General features: G+C 53.1%; 1 protein-coding gene across 2 annotated transcripts; it reads left to right on the top strand.

Annotated features, from left to right (window-relative positions):
* Positions 1 to 353: 353 nt before the first annotated feature.
* On the top strand, positions 354 to 19021 carry LOC122367413 (DEAD-box ATP-dependent RNA helicase 42-like). Of its 2 annotated transcripts, none has more exons than XM_043340456.1 (15): positions 354 to 456; positions 2888 to 3038; positions 3404 to 3536; positions 4184 to 4288; positions 4534 to 4704; positions 7540 to 7927; positions 8091 to 8195; positions 8546 to 8637; positions 9460 to 9555; positions 12999 to 13157; positions 13353 to 13542; positions 13771 to 13964; positions 14327 to 14465; positions 15064 to 15179; positions 17091 to 19021. In XM_043340456.1, exons 5-15 carry the CDS (start codon positions 4648 to 4650, stop codon positions 17259 to 17261), a joined length of 1707 nt encoding a protein of 568 aa, XP_043196391.1. In that variant the 5' UTR covers positions 354 to 456; positions 2888 to 3038; positions 3404 to 3536; positions 4184 to 4288; positions 4534 to 4647; the 3' UTR covers positions 17262 to 19021. The 2 variants fall into 2 exon arrangements, with proteins under 2 accessions (XP_043196391.1, XP_043196392.1); XM_043340457.1 differs by having other exon boundaries at positions 354 to 381.
* Positions 19022 to 19473: the final 452 nt, after the last annotated feature.

The following is a 19473-nucleotide window of genomic DNA, read 5'->3' on the forward strand; positions in this document are numbered from 1 at the left end:
GGCTTTTCATTGGTGACATTCGCTTGAGGTGTGTGATAACCAATGAGAGGCTGAATAATTTCAGCAAGTGTCTTCCATATATGGCAAAATTGGCAGCACATTCTGAAAAAGCAGCAGCTGAACATCTTTCAAAAAAGACATCTATGCCGCAGTTTTTTCAATCGGGGTTAGGCCCCGCGTTCGATGTCTCTCGGACGACGAAGATTCTACGCCGTCCGGCCAATAACGTTCCATATCCACAGCCGAGCCCCGCTGACCTTGAACGTGATTGGCCGAACGACGTAGAACCTTCGTCGTCCGAGTTACATCGAACGCGGGGAAAAAGATTTTCGAGACTTCCCTGCCATTAGTTTAGTGGTTGCTTGGGTTGCGCGCTGTCTTGTCCGTGAAAGGGCATTAGATGTTAAAGGAGAATATACGCGTCAATATACGTTTGATACGTACCTATATGCTCTGGTACGGTGATCTATATACTCTGATGTACCCATGGTTTAAAATGTTGGCATTCAAAGGCAGTTTGAGTACCCTGACCTGACCCTGTACTTACCGTACCTTCTGTTTTGTTTTGGTTTATTCCAATTTCCAGTTTAATCGCTTGTAGCTGCTTTAATCCAATTCTCGTGCTGCATCAACGGTGATCTATATACTCTGGCATCAACATTCATCAGTCTCCAAGCGCTTCAAGCATTTTAGGTTGCGGAAACTTGCTTCTACAATCACTTATTTCGAATGTCACTGGCTGCTGGCTAAGGATTCCAGGCCCCGGGGTCAGGGTTCGTAGAAGGTAGGCGATTTATAACAGTACCCCACTGTATAACAGTATAACAGCATCCTGACTGTATGCATGTATTTATCTAAATGTTAACAGGTATCACACCCAGTTACAGATGCAGTCATTGATAAATATGTGGAGTACTTTCCCAGTACTTTTCCAGTTGTCCCCAGACCATACCTACCTAAGTAATCTTGGTATTAGTAGAGCAGACGTCACACGAAGGTTTTCCAACCAAGGAGAGGTGCCATACCCTGAGGCCGGAGGTGCTTCTTTTCTATCTAGGAAAACCTAAACAAACCTAACCTAACCTGACCTAATGTAACCTACAACCTAAAAACCTACAACCTACAAACCTGCAGTGCCTCTCCTCGGTTGGAATACCTTCATGTGACGTCTGCTCTACTAATGCTGTAACCTTGACCTAAACCCACCTGTCCTAAACCAACCAAAAACATGCCCAAAACCCAGGAGTTCTGGTGGGGTGCTGATGCAAAGGCAGTACCCTGAAGACATCATCATCATCATCATCATTACAAAGTTCTCATGAGAAAGGCCTGTACCTCAAGCTCAGTTTGGCCTGTCCTGTAGCTTAGTTATGGTTGATAAAGCATTGGATTCCTGGAAGTAAAAGCCTGGGTTCAAGTCACTCCAGCACTCAATATTTGAGATATTGACAGAAATGTTCTGAGGTTGGTGGAAGCAGCCATGGCAACTGGCAGATAAAAGTCAGTTGAGTGGGATAGGCCTTGACTCTAGCTTTGATGGGCTTGTTAAAATTTTGACATTTAAATTCCCCTGTCACCCAGAGGCCGGCATTATGCGCTCAGACGTTTGGTAAGTTATGGTAGGGATCAAGGTCTATGCAACAAGACAAGCTCTGCTTAGCATGGTCTACATCTTGGTCAATCTGTCATTTAAAATATTTGAGCTAGATTTATTTGAAAAGGCCATGAAGGCTTGGTAAGCCATTCAGAGTTTGTATTTAGAAGTTCTCCCAGTAAATTATCATATAGCTGCTCTCAGCAGGCTACTGGACAGGAAAGACTCATGATGACCTGATGTGATTGGTGGTGTAAAGGTAGAGCACAGAGTGGCAAGAGTTTGTGCCACTGGGGAAGAGTTGCATCTGTTGCTTACTCGCAGATCTGTGGCTGGAATATGTCCCACACTGCTAAATCAGATGAAGCCAGACACAGGGAATTGGGTGTCTCATGTTCTTGTCAACTGAAAGGGGCAGGAGACTCTGTGTGGGATGAGGATTGGCCACACCACTTTAGCCCATTGACTATTGAATTGATCAGCTGCCTCGTATATGCTGCAACTTATGAATATTAGCTTGATGTTAAGCATGCTAATGTACCTACTGTTCATGAAGATGTTGCCAGTTCACTGTCACAAGGGAGAATCTGGCATTGGTATGTCAAGATGTTGATATGTGTATGTCACTGGTGACTGGAGAGTGGAGACCGTACAGGGTAGAATTGGACCAACTGTGGTGGATGCTGTGTTTGAACTTTGAGAATACCTTCATGGCTGGCCACTGCAACTTTCTGATTCCAGTGACCTACATCATTGAACTTAAAGGAAAAGTGACCGAAGTACTGAGCCTCTCAGAGCTTATTGAGATATATCAATTCCTTTTCCATGTCTTGCTAGCTTCCCTAGTTTCTGAGATGCCTAATCACTAATCAGTTCTGGTCAGCCATCAAAACCCCTAGTCCCCCTACCCCCCACCATGATGGGCTGGGCTGAGCAGTGTCCCAAAATATTTCGATTTAGGTGGGAAACGACATCCAAATAAAAATCATTTTGCACTCTCATCTTAAATATCTAAGAGCAATTATCCACTCCCAGCTTTACTGAGAATAAGCATTTGCATTGGTCATTTAACATATTACATTTTACCTCATTATATATAAATGCATGCCATTGATCTTTTCCACTCTTTTTGGGCCTTATCTGACTGGGGAATTTTCCACTCTTATCCCCCTTTTTGGAGAGGAATTTTCCCTCTGACACCTAAGCCAAAACATAATTTTGGGACACTGGGGCTGAGTCACACACCCTGACTGCTTTATCTGTGCACTAGTGCTGACAAACATTCTGTTTCAGAGGACAGAGAAGCATGGCCTCAGTCTGGCTCAGTGTGGTAATTTTCAGTACAGTGAGCCTGTGCTCGGAATGTTTTGTGTTTGATGCCGAGGAGATAAAATCGCTGAATTTTGTGGTGGACATATCGGACCAGCCGGTGCTCCTCAGTGAGGTAAGGTCGAAGACAGGCACTTTAAACTATAAGCTGCAAATGCTCGTCATGGGACTATATAAAACAACGAGCAACACCAACGAATAAATCTGCATCAGCATGCGCCAGTGAAGCTAGAAGTCGCTAGGCGATAGCAGCCTTCACAAGGCGAGGCTTTAAATCATTAAAACACTTGGCGAATAATTCGAAAACCTGTGCATGTGGGCCAGATAATGATTAAAAGTATTGTAAAGGGAACTGCTAGGAACTGCCGAGTCTTCAGTACCTACGTCGGTATGTTGGCCAGTAATGCACGTTACCCCAGTTGGGCACTTCTGACCGCGGTGCTGCCGTTCCTCCGACACGGGCGCTTTGGCTGCGGACAGACGCCGGGGGAGCGCACCGTGCAGATGTACAACCGGGCCGGCCAGCCGTACTCGTGCCAGCTGCCGGACACGGAGGCGCTGCTGCAGCCGCACAGGGAGGACGCCGAGGCCGGCCAGCTCGCCTCCGTGCCCAGTCAGTGACTCTACGGACTCCCCGACTGCCCTGAGTGCCCTGACTCCGCCGACTGCCCGGCCTCTGTGCCCAGTCAGTGACTCTACGGACCCCGACTGCCCTGAGTGCCCTGACTCCGCCGACTGCCCGGCCTCCGTGCCCAGTCAGTGACTACTGACTCCCCTAATGCCCCAGTGACTAGTCAGTGTCTCCCACGACTCCCGGCTTCCCCGGAGACTAATTCAGTGACTCTACTCTGCCACTGAGTCCAGCGTCATAGGTCACACGCAGCTGACCGCAGCCAGAAAGAGGGAGTCAGTCTTACCAAGTCGCACTTTGTCGCGGTGACTGTTTGTGGCATTTAACACTGATTTCATTCAGTTTCATCAGTTCATCTTGTGGCTGTCGCTGTATGCCATTTGACAGTGATAACGTTCAGAGAGTGCGCACCTTGCCCTGCCGCGGCTGCCATATGACATTTGACGGTAGTTACATCAGACAGTCCGCACGCTGCCATGCTGCTGTCGTAGTTATGTAATTTGCCGTTGATTCCATCAGGCAGTCCGCACGCTGCCCTGCGGCTGTCTCTGTGTCTGACCCGTCCCGGCGGCGTCTGACCTGTCCCCTGCCCGGCTGCGCTCTGACCGGTCCGGGCGTCTGCGTCCCAGGCCTGTTGGCGCCCATGTCAAGCGGGCCGTGTCTGCAGCGTACCCGCGACTGGTGGACCTACGAGCTCTGCCCCATGGCCGAGATCCGGCAGTACCATCTCGAGGGTGAGTCGCTCGACTAACGAGCAGCTGATGAACGACCGCCGCAGCGCACTTCACACCGTGTGCGAACTCCTCAGAAGACCCCCCCCCGGTCCGTTGAGACGTTTCTAGGGGCCAAGATCCGTTTAGTTGGTGGTCCCGTGGTCTTACAGGTCAGATCTGATGCTCGCTCGATAACTTAGGCGGTCAGATCTGATGCTCCCACAGTCCCGCAGGCGGTCAGATTTGACGCTCCCACCGTTCCGCAGGCGGCCAGATAGTCGGCCCGGTGAGCGTGCTGGGACGGTTCGAATCGGACTACGACTGGAGCGGCGACGACGGCCGGTCGCGCCACGCCAAGCACCGCTACCACAGCCAGACGTATGTCAAACGGCTCTGACTGCGACCTGACGGGCCGGCCCCGGTCGGCAGAGGTCAGGGTGAGTCAGGGGCGGTCAGAGGTCAGTGACCCGACAGATCGGCAGAGGTCAGGGTGAGTGGAGCGGTCAGAGGTCAGTGACCTGACGGGTCGGCGGAGGTCAGAGTGGATAGGGGTCAGAGGTCTGGATGGGCAGTGAGCACCCAACCAGCGAAAGCACACCGGCCCGAGCAGGAAGAAACGTTCACGGGTTGCGTTGCAATGCGTTGTGGGGTGAAGTTTATCAATATGCTAGCGTATGTAATTATGTATGTATGTTTATTTGCTAAAATCCATCCATCAGACATTGTTTTTTCGGGAGTTGCGTCATACAGGTATACGATTAAAATGAATAAAAGCAACACGGGTGCACAAGATAAGCGTATCGTGATGTTTGCTCTTATTTCTATAATGCATCAATGATATGTTCAAAATATGACGTCAGGTTCTAACGAGCTTGCCATTACGATCTCTTCGTCGACTGCACTATGGTCATCCAGCTGCTCTCCCCTCTCCTCCTCTCTGCCCTGCTCTCTTAGCCTGACCCTCCACCCCTGCCAGTGTCTGTGTGTCAGTACGTGTGCGAGGAGGGCGGGGACACCGTCCCAGTCTAACCCATCTGTCTCTTGTAACGAATCCATGACAGATGTAAAATGACGATAATAACTCAAGTTTATTGTACAAGACAAAGCTTTCGATACATAAAGTATCTTGATCACTGTCAATGAGATGTAGAATATTTGAAAATTCACAAATAACAAAAACCGACGCAAGTCGTTGCATTTCTTTCTTCCTAACATGTGACATTCACCCTATGACACTTTCACTGCTAATTTTGCTGCTATGCTAGACCATGTAATAAACCCGTTTCTTGTGTTGAACGTATTTCTTGACATGATATGAGCCGCTTCGAGACATTTTCGTTTTCGTTTCTTCATATTTCGTTCCAATATTTTGGTATCGTCCCACTTCGGCAGGTGCTGGCATTCTTCTATGTGCAGTACGATCGCATTGGAAGTCCGGTGAAATTTGACATCGCTCTTATGTTCCTGTAATCGCGTTTTTAATCCCCTTCCTGTCTCGCCTACGTAAGTCTTATAACACCCCGAACAAGGTACTTCGTAAACAATGCTCTTCTCGGAGCCTTCGTTTTTCTCTTTTCTTTCTAATATGTTCTTGATTTTCTGTCCTGAGTTCGTAGCAATCCGCACACCTATGCTCTCTAGTTGTTTTGAGATGGCATTCGCTTCTCTTGAATAGGGAATCGTTATCCATCTATTAGGCTTGTCTGTACGCTTCTTCGTTTGTCCTCTCTTCTTTTTCTTGACGATTTCTTCTGCTTTTTTCCTCTGCTGTATCAGAAAACCCTTTGGGTACTTCAATCTTTCAAAGGTCTCGTATATGTGCTGAAGTTCTTCTTGTAAGTAGTCATCATCACAAACCCTAAACGCTCTAAGGAAAAAGCCAATAACTATACCACTTTTCACCCTGTCTGCATGAGCCGAATAAAAATGCACGTAATCTTCCTTATTGGTAGGCTTTCTGAAAACTTTAAATTTGAAGTTGCTGTCTGTCCTCAAGATGGAAGTGTCTAAAATGGCAGCTGGGCGTTCTGTTCCTTCTCCAATGTAAACTGTATATGTAGTGGTACCGCAAGACATGGACTTGGACGAAAAACTGAACCTCTTGAATGCTGTCAACCCAAAGATACAGTTTACATTGGAGAAGGAACAGAACGCCCAGCTGCCATTTTTAGACACTTCCATCTTGAGGACAGACAGCAACTTCAAATTTAAAGTTTTCAGAAAGCCTACCAATAAGGAAGATTACGTGCATTTTTATTCGGCTCATGCAGACAGGGTGAAAAGTGGTATAGTTATTGGCTTTTTCCTTAGAGCGTTTAGGATTTGTGATGATGACTACTTACAAGAAGAACTTCAGCACATATACGAGACCTTTGAAAGATTGAAGTACCCAAAGGGTTTTCTGATACAGCAGAGGAAAAAAGCAGAAGAAATCGTCAAGAAAAAGAAGAGAGGACAAACGAAGAAGCGTACAGACAAGCCTGATAGATGGATAACGATTCCCTATTCAAGAGAAGCGAATGCCATCTCAAAACAACTAGAGAGCATAGGTGTGCGGATTGCTACGAACTCAGGACAGAAAATCAAGAACATATTAGAAAGAAAAGAGAAAAACGAAGGCTCCGAGAAGAGCATTGTTTACGAAGTACCTTGTTCGGGGTGTTATAAGACTTACGTAGGCGAGACAGGAAGGGGATTAAAAACGCGATTACAGGAACATAAGAGCGATGTCAAATTTCACCGGACTTCCAATGCGATCGTACTACACATAGAAGAATGCCAGCACCTGCCGAAGTGGGACGATACCAAAATATTGGAACGAAATATGAAGAAACGAAAACGAAAATGTCTCGAAGCGGCTCATATCATGTCAAGAAATACGTTCAACACAAGAAACGGGTTTATTACATGGTCTAGCATAGCAGCAAAATTAGCAGTGAAAGTGTCATAGGGTGAATGTCACATGTTAGGAAGAAAGAAATGCAACGACTTGCGTCGGTTTTTGTTATTTGTGAATTTTCCAATATTCTACATCTCATTGACAGTGATCAAGATACTTTATGTATCGAAAGCTTGTCTTGTACAATAAACTTGAGTTATTATCGTCATTTTCCATCTGTCTCTGTCTGTCTGTCAGTACGTGTGTGAGGAGGACGGGGACACCGTCCCAGTCTGACCCCCCCCCCCCCGTCTGTCTGTGTGTCAGTACGTGTGCGAGGAGGGCGGGGACACCGTCCCAGTCTAACCCATCTGTCTCTGTTTCTGTGTGTCAGTACGTATGCGAGGAGGGCGGCGCGGACGCGCTGGTCCGGGTCGATGAGCCCGAGACGTGCCGTTACGTGCTGACGGTGCGCACGGCGCGGCTGTGCGCGCACCGTCGGCTGGCGCCGCCGCCCAGCCGCCGGCCGCAGCCGGTCACCTGTCGGCCGGCGCTCAGTGCCCAGCAGCTCCAGCGACTGGCCGAGGCGCGACTGGAGCGGGCGCGCCGCGACGCCGAGCGCGCCGCCGCCGACAGGGAGCGGCGCGAGAGCGGCAGGAGAGAGCGGCAGCGTCAGAGCGCCGAGAGCGGCAGGAGAGAGCGGCAGCGTCAGAGCGCCGAGAGCACGGCGGCGGGCAGCAGCGAGCGGTCCGGCGACAGGGGCAGGTCCTACCTGGAGAAAGGTGAGCGGCCACAGAACGATCTGTTGCTGACACTGTTTGATAGTCACCGGATCTTGCCATTTTGCATCTTCCCTTGATGCGCTATTGATAATCTATGTGATGTTATGTTGTTTAAGCTGGCGTTTTGGCGACTTCACAATACAGCAATTGTTTCCCTTTTCAGCGAAGCACTTGTTTGACGGAATCGCAGCTCAGACAAATAAGCTTGGCAATGTACTGGAGGACGTCATTCACAACTACGTTCACATAGTATCGGAATTTAACACAGGTAAGAGCCGTTCTTCAGTATCTCCTCAGTTGGATTGGCTTTTTATTTTTGGCTGGTATGCCTTACACTGTCATGCATATTTTGCTTAATTTATCATATGTCAATTGTCACACCAATATGATATTATCCATCAATATTATCAAATACAAGCCGAATCTTACCAGGCTGATGATTAGCAAATCCAACCATTGGTATCCGAGAAAATGAATGCTAGAAGTGCAAGACATTTTAAATGCACCTGATTCTGCAGCTCCGACATCCTTTTGCCGTGTAGTACCTCACGTATCCGCTCTGTGACTGGTGATGCGCCGTCCTCTGACTGACGACTCTGTCCGCTCGCTCTGCTGCAGAGAAGGAGTACGGCCTGGAGCGTCTGCATGAGCTCCAGGACCGGCACCGCGCCGCGCGCGAGCACCACGCCGCGCACGCTGACCGGATCCGGGTGAGTTACAGCTCGCAGCCCCAGGGGGAGGGGAGGGGTGCCGCGCGCGAGCACCACGCCGCGCACGCCGACCGGATCCGGGTGAGTTACAGCTCGCAGCCCCAGGGGGAGGGGGTGCCGCGCGCGAGCACCACGCCGCGCACGCCGACCGGATCCGGGTGAGACACAGCTCGCAGCCCCAGGGGGAGGGGGTGCCGCGCGCGAGCACCACGCCGCGCACGCCGACCGGATCCGGGTGAGTTACAGCTCTCAGCCCCAGGGGGAGGGGGAGGGGTGCCGCGCGCGAGCACCACGCCGCGCACGCCGACAGGATCCGGGTGAGTTACAGCTCGCAGCTTAGCAGGGGATCAAGGTGAGTTGCAACTCGCAGCCCCAGCGTGGGATCAGGGTGAGGCACTGTCCCAGTGGGGCGGGGTACCACGGCGCACCCGATTACCACGGCGCGCACGCAGATAAGATTGGGTTGAGAATGAGATATAGCCCTTTAGCGGGGTACCGGGCGCGCGTCCTGGGCCACGACGGCAGAGAGACCAACTTTTGAGTTGTGAAATGCATTCAAATAGGACACATTTGTTCCTAAGATTGTACGACTATAACACACCTACTCAACAATGTTCTTGCGGTGTGTGAATTTTTTTCTGTCATAATTGGCATTCATTGCGTCTGTTGGTAGGCTTTCGGCTGTATTTGTCCGTGCTGTAGAGGAGCCACTCTGCCACTGCAGTCATACCGGTGTTGCCAGAGCACCCCTGTAGCCGGTGCCTATGACCTGGCCCGTTAGGCGTTACCGTAGCCACCACTGACCGAGTCCGTGGTCCGCAGGCGCTGTTCGAACTGGCCGACCGCGGCCACTACCTGACGGCGCAGATTGTCAGCGACCTGCTGGCCTACACCGACACACTATCCGTCTTCTCTGAGGTACGGCTCGGGAGGGGAGGGGAGGGTGTAAAGAATCTCTGACGGCTCAGTCAGCGACCTGCTGGCCTACACCGACACACTGTCCGTCTTCTCTGAGGTACGGTACGGGCGGGGAGGGGAGGGTGTAAAGACTCTCTGACGGCGCAGATTGTCAGCGACCTGCTGGCCTACACGGACACACTGTCTGTCTTCTCTGAGGTACGGTACGGGCGGGGAGGGGAGGGTGTAAAGACTCTCTGACGGCGCAGATTGTCAGCGACCTGCTGGCCTACACGGACACACTGGCCGTCTTCTCTGAGGTACTGTACGGTACTGGCGGACACGCTCGGGGAGGGGAGGGGAGGGGAGGGTGTAAAGACTCTGATGGCTCAGATAGTGACCTGCCGGCCTACACCGACACACTGACTGTCTTCTCAGTGGTATAGCTGCCTTCGAATGTCTTGTCACACGAATTCGATCGCGGGTAAGTATGACCACATATCTGTTTATGTGTGCGTTTTGAGACGATCCATATCTTTCCCTCGTATGCCAAATATTGTCATGTTGTTATTGCTTTTAAACTGTCACCGTCGTGTCGAAACGACTTGGACTGCGATGAATAATTATTGGCATGCATGGCTTGTATCGGTTCATCATCATTTTGTTTAAAATATACAACCCCCCCCCCCCTCCCCACTGCCTACTATCTCGCCAGCAAGGCTCGTCCATTGTCGTGCTGACCCTCCCTGTTCGGCTCAGGTGATATTCGGTATATCGGACGAGTCCCTCCCTCCCCCGCCCTCCACCCGGGATTAGAGGAGGGTCTGATGTCTGACACTGTCCCTCAGGTGATGGTCGGTATATCGGACGAGTCCCGCCCGATATACCGGGATCAGAGGAGGGTCTGATGTCTGACACTGTCCTCAGGTGATGGTCGGTATATCGGACGAGTCCCGCCCGATATACCGGGATCAGAGGAGGGTCTGATGTCTGGCACTGTCCTCAGGTGATGGTCGGTATATCGGACGAGTCCCGCCCGGGGGCAGAGGAGGGTCTGATGTCTGGCACTGTCCCTCAGGTGATGGTCGGTATATCGGACGAGTCCCGCCCGGGATCAGAGGAGGGTCTGACGTCTGACACTGTCCCTCAGGTGATGGTCGGTATATCGGACGAGTCCCGGCCGGGACCAGAGGTTGGGTCTGATGTCTGGCACTGTCCCTCAGGTGATGGTCGGTATATCGGACGAGTCCCGCCCGGGATCAGAGGAGGGTCTGACGTCTGACACTGTCCTTAGGTGATGGTCGGTATATCGGACGAGTCCCGCCCGATATACCGGGATCAGAGTAGGGTCTGATGTCTGACACTGTCCTCAGGTGATGGTTGGTATATCGGACGAGTCCCGCCCGGGATCAGAGGAGGGTCTGATGTCTGACACTGTCCTCAGGTGATGGTCGGTATATCGGACGAGTCCCGCCCGGGATCAGAGGAGGGTCTGATTTCTGACACTGTCCTCAGGTGATGGTCGGTATATCGGACGAGTCCCGCCCGATATACCGGGATCAGAGGAGGGTCTGTTGTCTGACACTGTCCGCCAGGTGATGGTCGGTATATCGGACGAGTCCCGCCCGGGATCAGAGGAGGGTCTGATGTCTGACACTGTCCCTCAGGTGATGGTCGGTATATCGGACGAGTCCCGCCCGATATACCGGGATCAGAGGAGGGTCTGATGTCTGACAATGTCCTCAGGTGATGGTTGGTATATCGGACGAGTCCCGCCCGGGATCAGAGGAGGGTCTGATGTCTGACACTGTCCTCAGGTGATGGTCGGTATATCGGACGAGTCCCGCCCGGGATCAGAGGAGGGTCTGACGTCTGACACTGTCCTCAGGTGATGGTCGGTATATCGGACGAGTCCCGCCCGGGATCAGAGGAGGGTCTGACGTCTGACACTGTCCTTAGGTGATGGTCGGTATATCGGACGAGTCCCGCCCGATATACCGGGATCAGAGGAGGGTCTGATGTCTGACACTGTCCTCAGGTGATGGTTGGTATATCGGACGAGTCCCGCCCGGGATCAGAGGAGGGTCTGATGTCTGACACTGTCCTCAGGTGATGGTCGGTATATCGGACGAGTCCCGCCCGGGATCAGAGGAGGGTCTGATGTCTGACACTGTCCCTCAGGTGATGGTCGGTATATCGGACGAGTCCCGCCCGATATACCGGGATCAGAGGAGGGTCTGATGTCTGACACTGTCCTCAGGTGATGGTTGGTATATCGGACGAGTCCCGCCCGGGATCAGAGGAGGGTCTGATGTCTGACACTGTCCTCAGGTGATGGTCGGTATATCGGACGAGTCCCGCCCGGGATCAGAGGAGGGTCTGACGTCTGACACTGTCCTTAGGTGATGGTCGGTATATCGGACGAGTCCCGCCCGATATACCGGGATCAGAGGAGGGTCTGATGTCTGACAATGTCCTCAGGTGATGGTTGGTATATCGGACGAGTCCCGCCCGGGATCAGAGGAGGGTCTGATGTCTGACACTGTCCTCAGGTGATGGTCGGTATATCGGACGAGTCCCGCCCGGGATCAGAGGAGGGTCTGATGTCTGACACTGTCCCTCAGGTGATGGTCGGTATATCGGACGAGTCCCGCCCGGGATCAGAGGAGGGTCTGATGTCTGACACTGTCCTCAGATGATGGTCGGTATCTCGGACGAGTCCCGGCGGATATACCGGGATCAGAGGAGGGTCTGATGTCTGGCACTGTCCTCAGGTGATGGTCGGTATATCGGACGAGTCCCGGCCGATATACCGGGATCAGAGGAGGGTCTGATGTCTGACACTGTCCTCAGGTGATGGTCGGTATATCGGACGAGTCCCGGCCGATATACCGGGATCAGAGGAGGGTCTGATGTCTGACACTGTCCCTCAGGTGATGGTCGGTATATCGGACGAGTCCCGCCCGGGATCAGAGGAGGGTCTGATGTCTGACACTGTCCTCAGATGATGGTCGGTATCTCGGACGAGTCCCGGCGGATATACCGGGATCAGAGGAGGGTCTGATGTCTGGCACTGTCCTCAGGTGATGGTCGGTATATCGGACGAGTCCCGGCCGATATACCGGGATCAGAGGAGGGTCTGATGTCTGACACTGTCCCTCAGGTGATGGTCGGTATATCGGACGAGTCCCGCCCGGGATCAGAGGAGGGTCTGATGTCTGGCACTGTCCTCAGGTGATGGTCGGTATATTGGACGAGTTCCGCCCGGTATCAGAGGAGGCTCTGATGTCTGACACTGTCCCTCAGGTGATGGTCGGTATATCGGACGAGTCCCGCCCGGGATCAGAGGAGGGTCTGATGTCTGACACTGTCCTCAGGTGATGGTCGGTATATCGGACGAGTCCCGCCCAATATACCGGGATCAGAGGAGGGTCTGAATTCTGATGTCTGACACTGTCCCTCAGGTGATGGTCGGTATATCGGACGAGTCCCGCCGGCTGAAGGAGTTTATGAGCAGCGAGCCGGCTATGGTGACGGACGGCACCCTGGGCCACCTGATCTCCACCATGGCCAGCCTCTCCCAGCTCTCTGTCCAGCTGCGACGCTTCTTCGCCGATACGGAGGTGAGTAGGCATCAGCGGACCGCCCGCCAACGAGCGCCGCTCTGCAGACACGGGTAGACGTAGTCTCTCCGTCAGTTATGATGTGGATAGCAGTGCCTGACTGCACCCCTAACCTGTGGGGCGTCGGCCGCCACGGCACAGCATCGTCAGCTGACAGCTGACGGAGTCCTTACCGCTCCTGTTGTCTGTCGGCAGGTGTGGCAGGCGGAGCTGCTGACCTGGCAGGCCGACCTGGAGTCCACGGAGGACTCAGAGTCCCCGGTGGACTCTGAGTCACCGGTGGACTCCGAGTCACCGACCGAAGGCCAATCCGACCCGGCCGTAGGGGATGCGGACCCCACAGGCGATAGTGCTGAGCCGACAGACGCCGACTCCGAGGAGCAGGGTAAGGGCGACGCTTTCAGAGACGCCGTGTAATGGTGGATACTTTGCTCAACCGGTGTCCGAGAGGGGAGGGGGGGGGGGCTGCCGTACCGACCATTGGTGTCCGCGAAGGGGAGGGGGCTGCCGTACTGAACACCGGTGGGGGGGGGGGGGGGTTGCCGTACTGACCACCGGTGTCCAAGGGGGGGGGGGCTGCGGCGCCCACTGACAGTGCCCGGTCCTCTGACAGCCACGCTGGACGTACTGGAGCTGCTGAGGACGCACTCTGAGCGCTCCTCCGAGGACAGAAGGAGCTCGTCTGAGGACAAGGGGAGTTCCTCTGTGGAGGACAGTCCGCTGTCCTCTGAGGACTCCGACGAGGACGATACAGAGGATGAGGATGAGGAGGATGATCTGGAGGAGTCTGCTGACTCACCGAAAAAGGTACAGAACTCCACAGTATGCAATTCAGAGGTATACAGAGCTCCACGTGCACGGTATAAATATTCAATACGTATGTGACATTAATACGTGCAATATCTACGCTTATATAATGGATTAAATTCCGCCTTGCAAAAAAAAAAAATATGATGATGCCTTATTACAATATGATTTATGCAGCAATGTTCAGAGAAAATTCACTTGCTATTTTTTGCCTTTTTCTAACTCGAAAACACTTATTCTTGCCTCACTGTTTCACAGCCTGGACTGTGTCGCCCCCGTGCGGCTGCCTTTGTACACTCGTCCCGGCGAGGCAGTGAGTCTGCCACTGAAGGTTGTGACCGCAGTCCTCTCTCTGCCGCCAGAAACGAGTAAAGTTCTCCACTCTGCGCTCCCTGGGTCTGGACAAAATGGTTCAGATCAGTGAGATTGACCGCGAACAGCGGGTCCAGATAGAGCGGGCCGTCAAACAGAAACTGCACAAAGTCGGACTGGATACCAACGGTGAGAACAGTTGGGAGGTGATCTGACGAATAGAGTGGCTGGGGAGGGAGACGAGCGGTGAGTGGAGAGATGAGAGATAAACCAAGGGGAGAGGATTGATCAGCTAAACCAATGGTGACAGGGAAAGGCGAGATAAACTAAGATGGGGATGAGGAGCCCACGGTGAGCCGAGTGGGGAGAGGGAGAGAGACCAACGTGGAGCGGTGCTCGGGAGACAGGCCTGTTCGGTAGTGGTATAGGACGTGCTTCAGCTACGTGCTGTCCCTGTCGAATTGCTATATAATGCCAGTGGTATCTGATACATTTAAGCGAGTCATTTTAATGGCTGGATTGTGGTTATAGGGTCTTCACGTCGAGTGTTCCGCTGAAAGTCTACTTGCCTGATTATTATCGATGTCTGGATGGGTCCTGTGAAAAGGACACCCGACGCCCTGGCTGCCACCAGCCGGGGGTCTGGCATGGGGATCACTGTCACCCGTGACCTTACCTGGGAGCCACTCTGACCTGACCTGAGTGCCAGTGCTACCCTGACCGGGCCTGAGGACCACCCTGACCTGACCTGCGGACCACCCTGACCGGACGTGCCACGTGCCGCCAGGTCCGGAGATAAAGGTGCGCTTCCTCAAGTTCCCGGACGTGGACCACCTGGACCGGGACCACACTCTCAGTGAGGAGGAGATGGCCGCCTTCGAGAACGCCCTCATCGCCGTCATGGTGAGGACACAGCGCTCACCATATCTGCCCCTGGCAGCTGGGGTCCGACATTGGGCTCAGACAGCCCTCTGTCCCTGGAGGCTTGTTTTGTATGGAACCGGGGACGACCACCTGGCGCATCGCTCCTTCGTAGAGGGTGGTATTCGCTAAGCCAGTGGTGACAATGCTCACCCTTTCCCTCTCTTACCGGACAGAGCTATGTGGGCACCACAGCAAATAGTCTAAGTACTATGCTGCTGATAAGTTACGACCCACGCTCCCGTTTGTAAATCATTTATAGTTATGTGTGGCTGACGTGTTTGCTGTATCACTGGTAGCTCGTCCACGGCGTTCGTTGATCGTCTCCTTACTCGACTGACTGCTCCTCTCCACTCCCTATCCTGTCCTGTGAGCTCAGATGGGCGGCCCGCGCTCTCAGCTGCACGCGGCCCGGCTGACCCCCTTACTGTCCCGTGCGCGCAGATGGGCGGTAACGAGGCGCTCCCAGCTGCACGCGGCCCAGCTGATTAACTGTCCCGTGCGCGCAGATGGGCGGTAACGAGGCGCTCCCAGCTGCACGCGGCCCACTGACTAACTATCCCGTGCTCGCAGATGGGCGGTAACGAGGCGCTCCCAGCTGCACGCGGCCCAGCTGATTAACCCGCGCCCGGCTGGGGGTCCTGGATTTCCACGCCCTGCTGGGGGGGGGTGTTTGAACACCCCCCCTTGTAACTCGGCTCCTGGGCCACGTAGCGATACGCGGAAGGCGGCGTTCGAAAGAGCGTCAAAAATAATGACGAAATCACTTCGGTCAATTTTTTGGTCAGGTCAAAGGTCAGGTCACCAGAGGTCATTGAAGGCAAAATTTCGCCGATTTCCAGGTCGAATGGCGAAAATTTCCAAGAAACCAACGCATAACTCGGGAACCAATAGAGCTACAGCGCCGCGGAAAAGCGTATTCGATAGCCCTATTAACGCCCTTTCTGAGTAATTCTCTCAGATTTGACCTAACGTCAACGGTTTTGCCTGCAGGGGGCAAAAACTGCAAAAATAGCCGATTTTTTCGGAAACAGTTTTTCTGCAATAACTTTTGACCCAAGCCCTGTACGAGCTTACCTTTACCGGCATCGTGTTCCTCTCGTCAAGACGCATCGAATGAACTATAACTTGACCTTGAAAGGTCAACTTGAAAATTTGACCTCAGGTCAAGGTCATGACCTGACCGGAAAGGGTCATGTTGCATATCAGTCGATCCGTATCGTCGAGCTGAACACATCTAAGGCGTTTTCATCGCTCTAGCATGCCTCTATCAAAAGTTATTTGCGAAAAACTGTTAGATACCATTCGTGACCTAAGATGACCTCAGGGCATAAACAAGGGTCACGGACACCATTTTCATGTTCAGTGTGTCTAAACCACTTGTAATTCGGTGTTTGGGAGTGTTTATAATGTCTTTCATCCAAAAGAGGCGCATTTCAATTTTCTCCCATTGACTTATAATGGGGAGGTCGCAAAATTGACCTGACCTTAGGTCATCGATATCAAAATTCTGAGATATACATTTTGTACATGCTATTGCTCTTAGCAATCGCTGAAAGTTTTAAAGCGATCGGTCACTCGGTGTAGCTATGACAGACATTGAAACTTTTTATGAGGTGAGGTCACTTCAAGTGACCTGGTGACCTGACCTTGAATGACCTTGGTCTGAAATTTTCACAACATGTGTAGAATTGATGTATGATAAGGTGTACCAAAAACGGCGGCGCTCCGCGCCGCCGTTTTTGAGATATTCGCGAAAAACCACAAGGGGGGGTGTTCAAACACCCCCCCCCCCAGCAGGGCGCGGGTTAACTGTCCCGTGCTCGCAGATGGGCGGTAACGAGGCGCTCCCAGCTGCACGCGGCCCACTGACTAACTATCCCGTGCTCGCAGATGGGCGGTAACGAGGCGCTCGTGGAGCATGAGAAGCATTCGCAGCAGGCGGCCAACTACGAGTACAGCTTCGAGCGGGCCGTCAACGACCTGGAGTCGGAGCCCGGCCCGGCGGACGGCGGCGACGAGCAGCCGCCGGCCCCCGACCCCGGACTGTTCACACTGGTGTAGGGGCGCCTGTCCCGCCGACCCGGGACTGTTCACACTGGTGTAGGGGCGCCTGTCCCGCCTGTCCCGCCAGCCACCGACCCCGGACTGTTCACACTGGTGTAGTAGGGGCGCCCGTACCGCCCGTACCGCCGACCCGGGACAGGCCACACTGGTGTGGGTGGCGCGGGACGGACGGAGGAGGTCGGACAGTCACCCCACTGTCGGTCAGGGGCGACGGCGAGTGACGCCGATCCATGGGGGTGGCGAGCTTGTGCTTGGAGCTGAAGAGAGTTGACGTACTTCCGAATTTTGGATTATCCATAAAGCTACCTCTCGCCTGTTTCCAGACTAGGCATGGTTGGCGACAACAGGGTACCCTGCGTAAAATTACTAATGAGGCCTTTGCTAGCCCTCACGTCTTTTTCTAAGTCACGATGCACATGATGGGCGCACAGCTATGTTGGAGCTCTGAATGTCTGGCGTAGCGTGACCCTGCACAGGCATCATGTGCCTATGTAACATACATGACTGTATCAAAACAGGCCTGGGGAGTTGTGTGCCTGTGCGCATGCTAGTGATGGTAGGATGCGCTATAGGCGATCAGTGTCACGTTCTTAACGCATCTCTGCGTTTCGAGCTAACAGAATCTTGTCGCGCTCTGGGGAGCTTTCCCCCGAAATCTTTTGTCGATAAGGGAAGTCACCGACAGGTATAAATATATCCGTAAGTCTCGGTGTCCTGATCAGACGGCGCGGCTGTGGGTGCGCTCTGAGCGCCGTCGCGGCTCCTGCGGTGGTAGCTGACTGTGGCCTGTGCGGTGGATGGTGTTACTGTGACTGTGACCTGTGCGGCGAGCTGTTACTGTGACGGTGACCTGTGCGGCGAGCGGTGCCACTGTGACTGACCGGTGCGGTGGGTGGGGTATGACTGCCACCCCGCCTCACCGCGAGCCGGTACCAGCGGCGGTGATGTCACCCCCGTATGGGCGGTGTTACTGTGGGGTGTATTACCGGTGTGTTTTGGGCGTACGGTCCCGGGGTGATGGGCCCCCGCCGGGCCGAGTTGTCTTTCACGGGTTCCGGGGCACCGCTGGGGCGTTTGGCTGTTATTTGTTGTTCCGCCCGGTCGACCGGCTGGCCGCTGCAGTTTTGTTATGTACCAGAGTGTGATCGGTTTGCCTTTACGTGCGGTGTCGTATCGTATGCTGGTTGTGTTCGGGGTGTTATGCACGCTCATGTTCGTCTGTGACCGCACAGAATACCGTGGAACTATCCTATCGCTCCCGCCGGCGGCATGGTCGGCCTCGCACTCTCGCGTGTAGATGAGGCAACTACTGCCTGGAGCGCTGACTTGGGGTTTTCTCTGTGGCCGCTGTGGGCGCTCCGGTCGCGGGTTACGTTTTTGAAACACCATCCACCAAAATGCCCTCTCAGAACATGTTTGTGCCAGTCAATAAGTCTAGATAAGTCTAGATGCATTCAAGCCGTTACATTTCCGTTTTTATCAAACGTACAAATCGTAGACTGCAGCAGCACTGTGTGCCTCTGCGACTTTCGAGTCTGATAACTTGCGACTGCGATATCCGTCCTGGCTGAAACGCTGCACGAATCTGAGCCGCTTCTGTTGCCTCACATCTACCTATTTTCTGAATGGGGTTACCATATCGTTTGAGTGGAAGGACTGTGTTATTGGTTTCAGCCTTTCGTAGCGGTAAGGGGACGCCGCGCTACTTGTGATCTGTTGTTCAATGTATTTTTATGGAAATATACGTCGCTGATAAATTTGCGTGTGTTCTGAGTGTTGGGTATAGGGCAGATGACTACGTATCTATAACGGTTAATACACAGATTCCTCTCTGACCGGGGTCCAATCCTGACGCTAGAGGTGGGGTCTGCCTCTGCCGTCCGCAGTCGCAATGGGTGACAACTGACAGCCGGTCGGTATTTCATTTAAAATATTTGAAACTATTTGACTATTTGAAATGCGGACGTTGAGAAGGTATTGGTTGATGTATTGATGGCATTGGAGGTATCGAACTGGTAGAGGAATTCGAAGCGAATTACTCGGGGGGGGGGGGGGGGGCGGATGAGATAAAGCTAGTGACAACCGCGACTTTTCATTGACTGAGCGAAGGTGTAGGCATTTACTCGTGCTGAGGAATGATGCTAATCGTGACAAGATGTTCGCTAGCTCAACTTCACTCTACCGGGAACATCTAAGCGGGGTTCTCCGG

Source organism: Amphibalanus amphitrite, unplaced genomic scaffold (genome assembly GCF_019059575.1).
Source record: "Amphibalanus amphitrite isolate SeventyFive unplaced genomic scaffold, NRLGWU_Aamphi_draft 000868F_arrow, whole genome shotgun sequence".
NCBI lineage: Eukaryota > Metazoa > Arthropoda > Thecostraca > Balanomorpha > Balanidae > Amphibalanus > Amphibalanus amphitrite.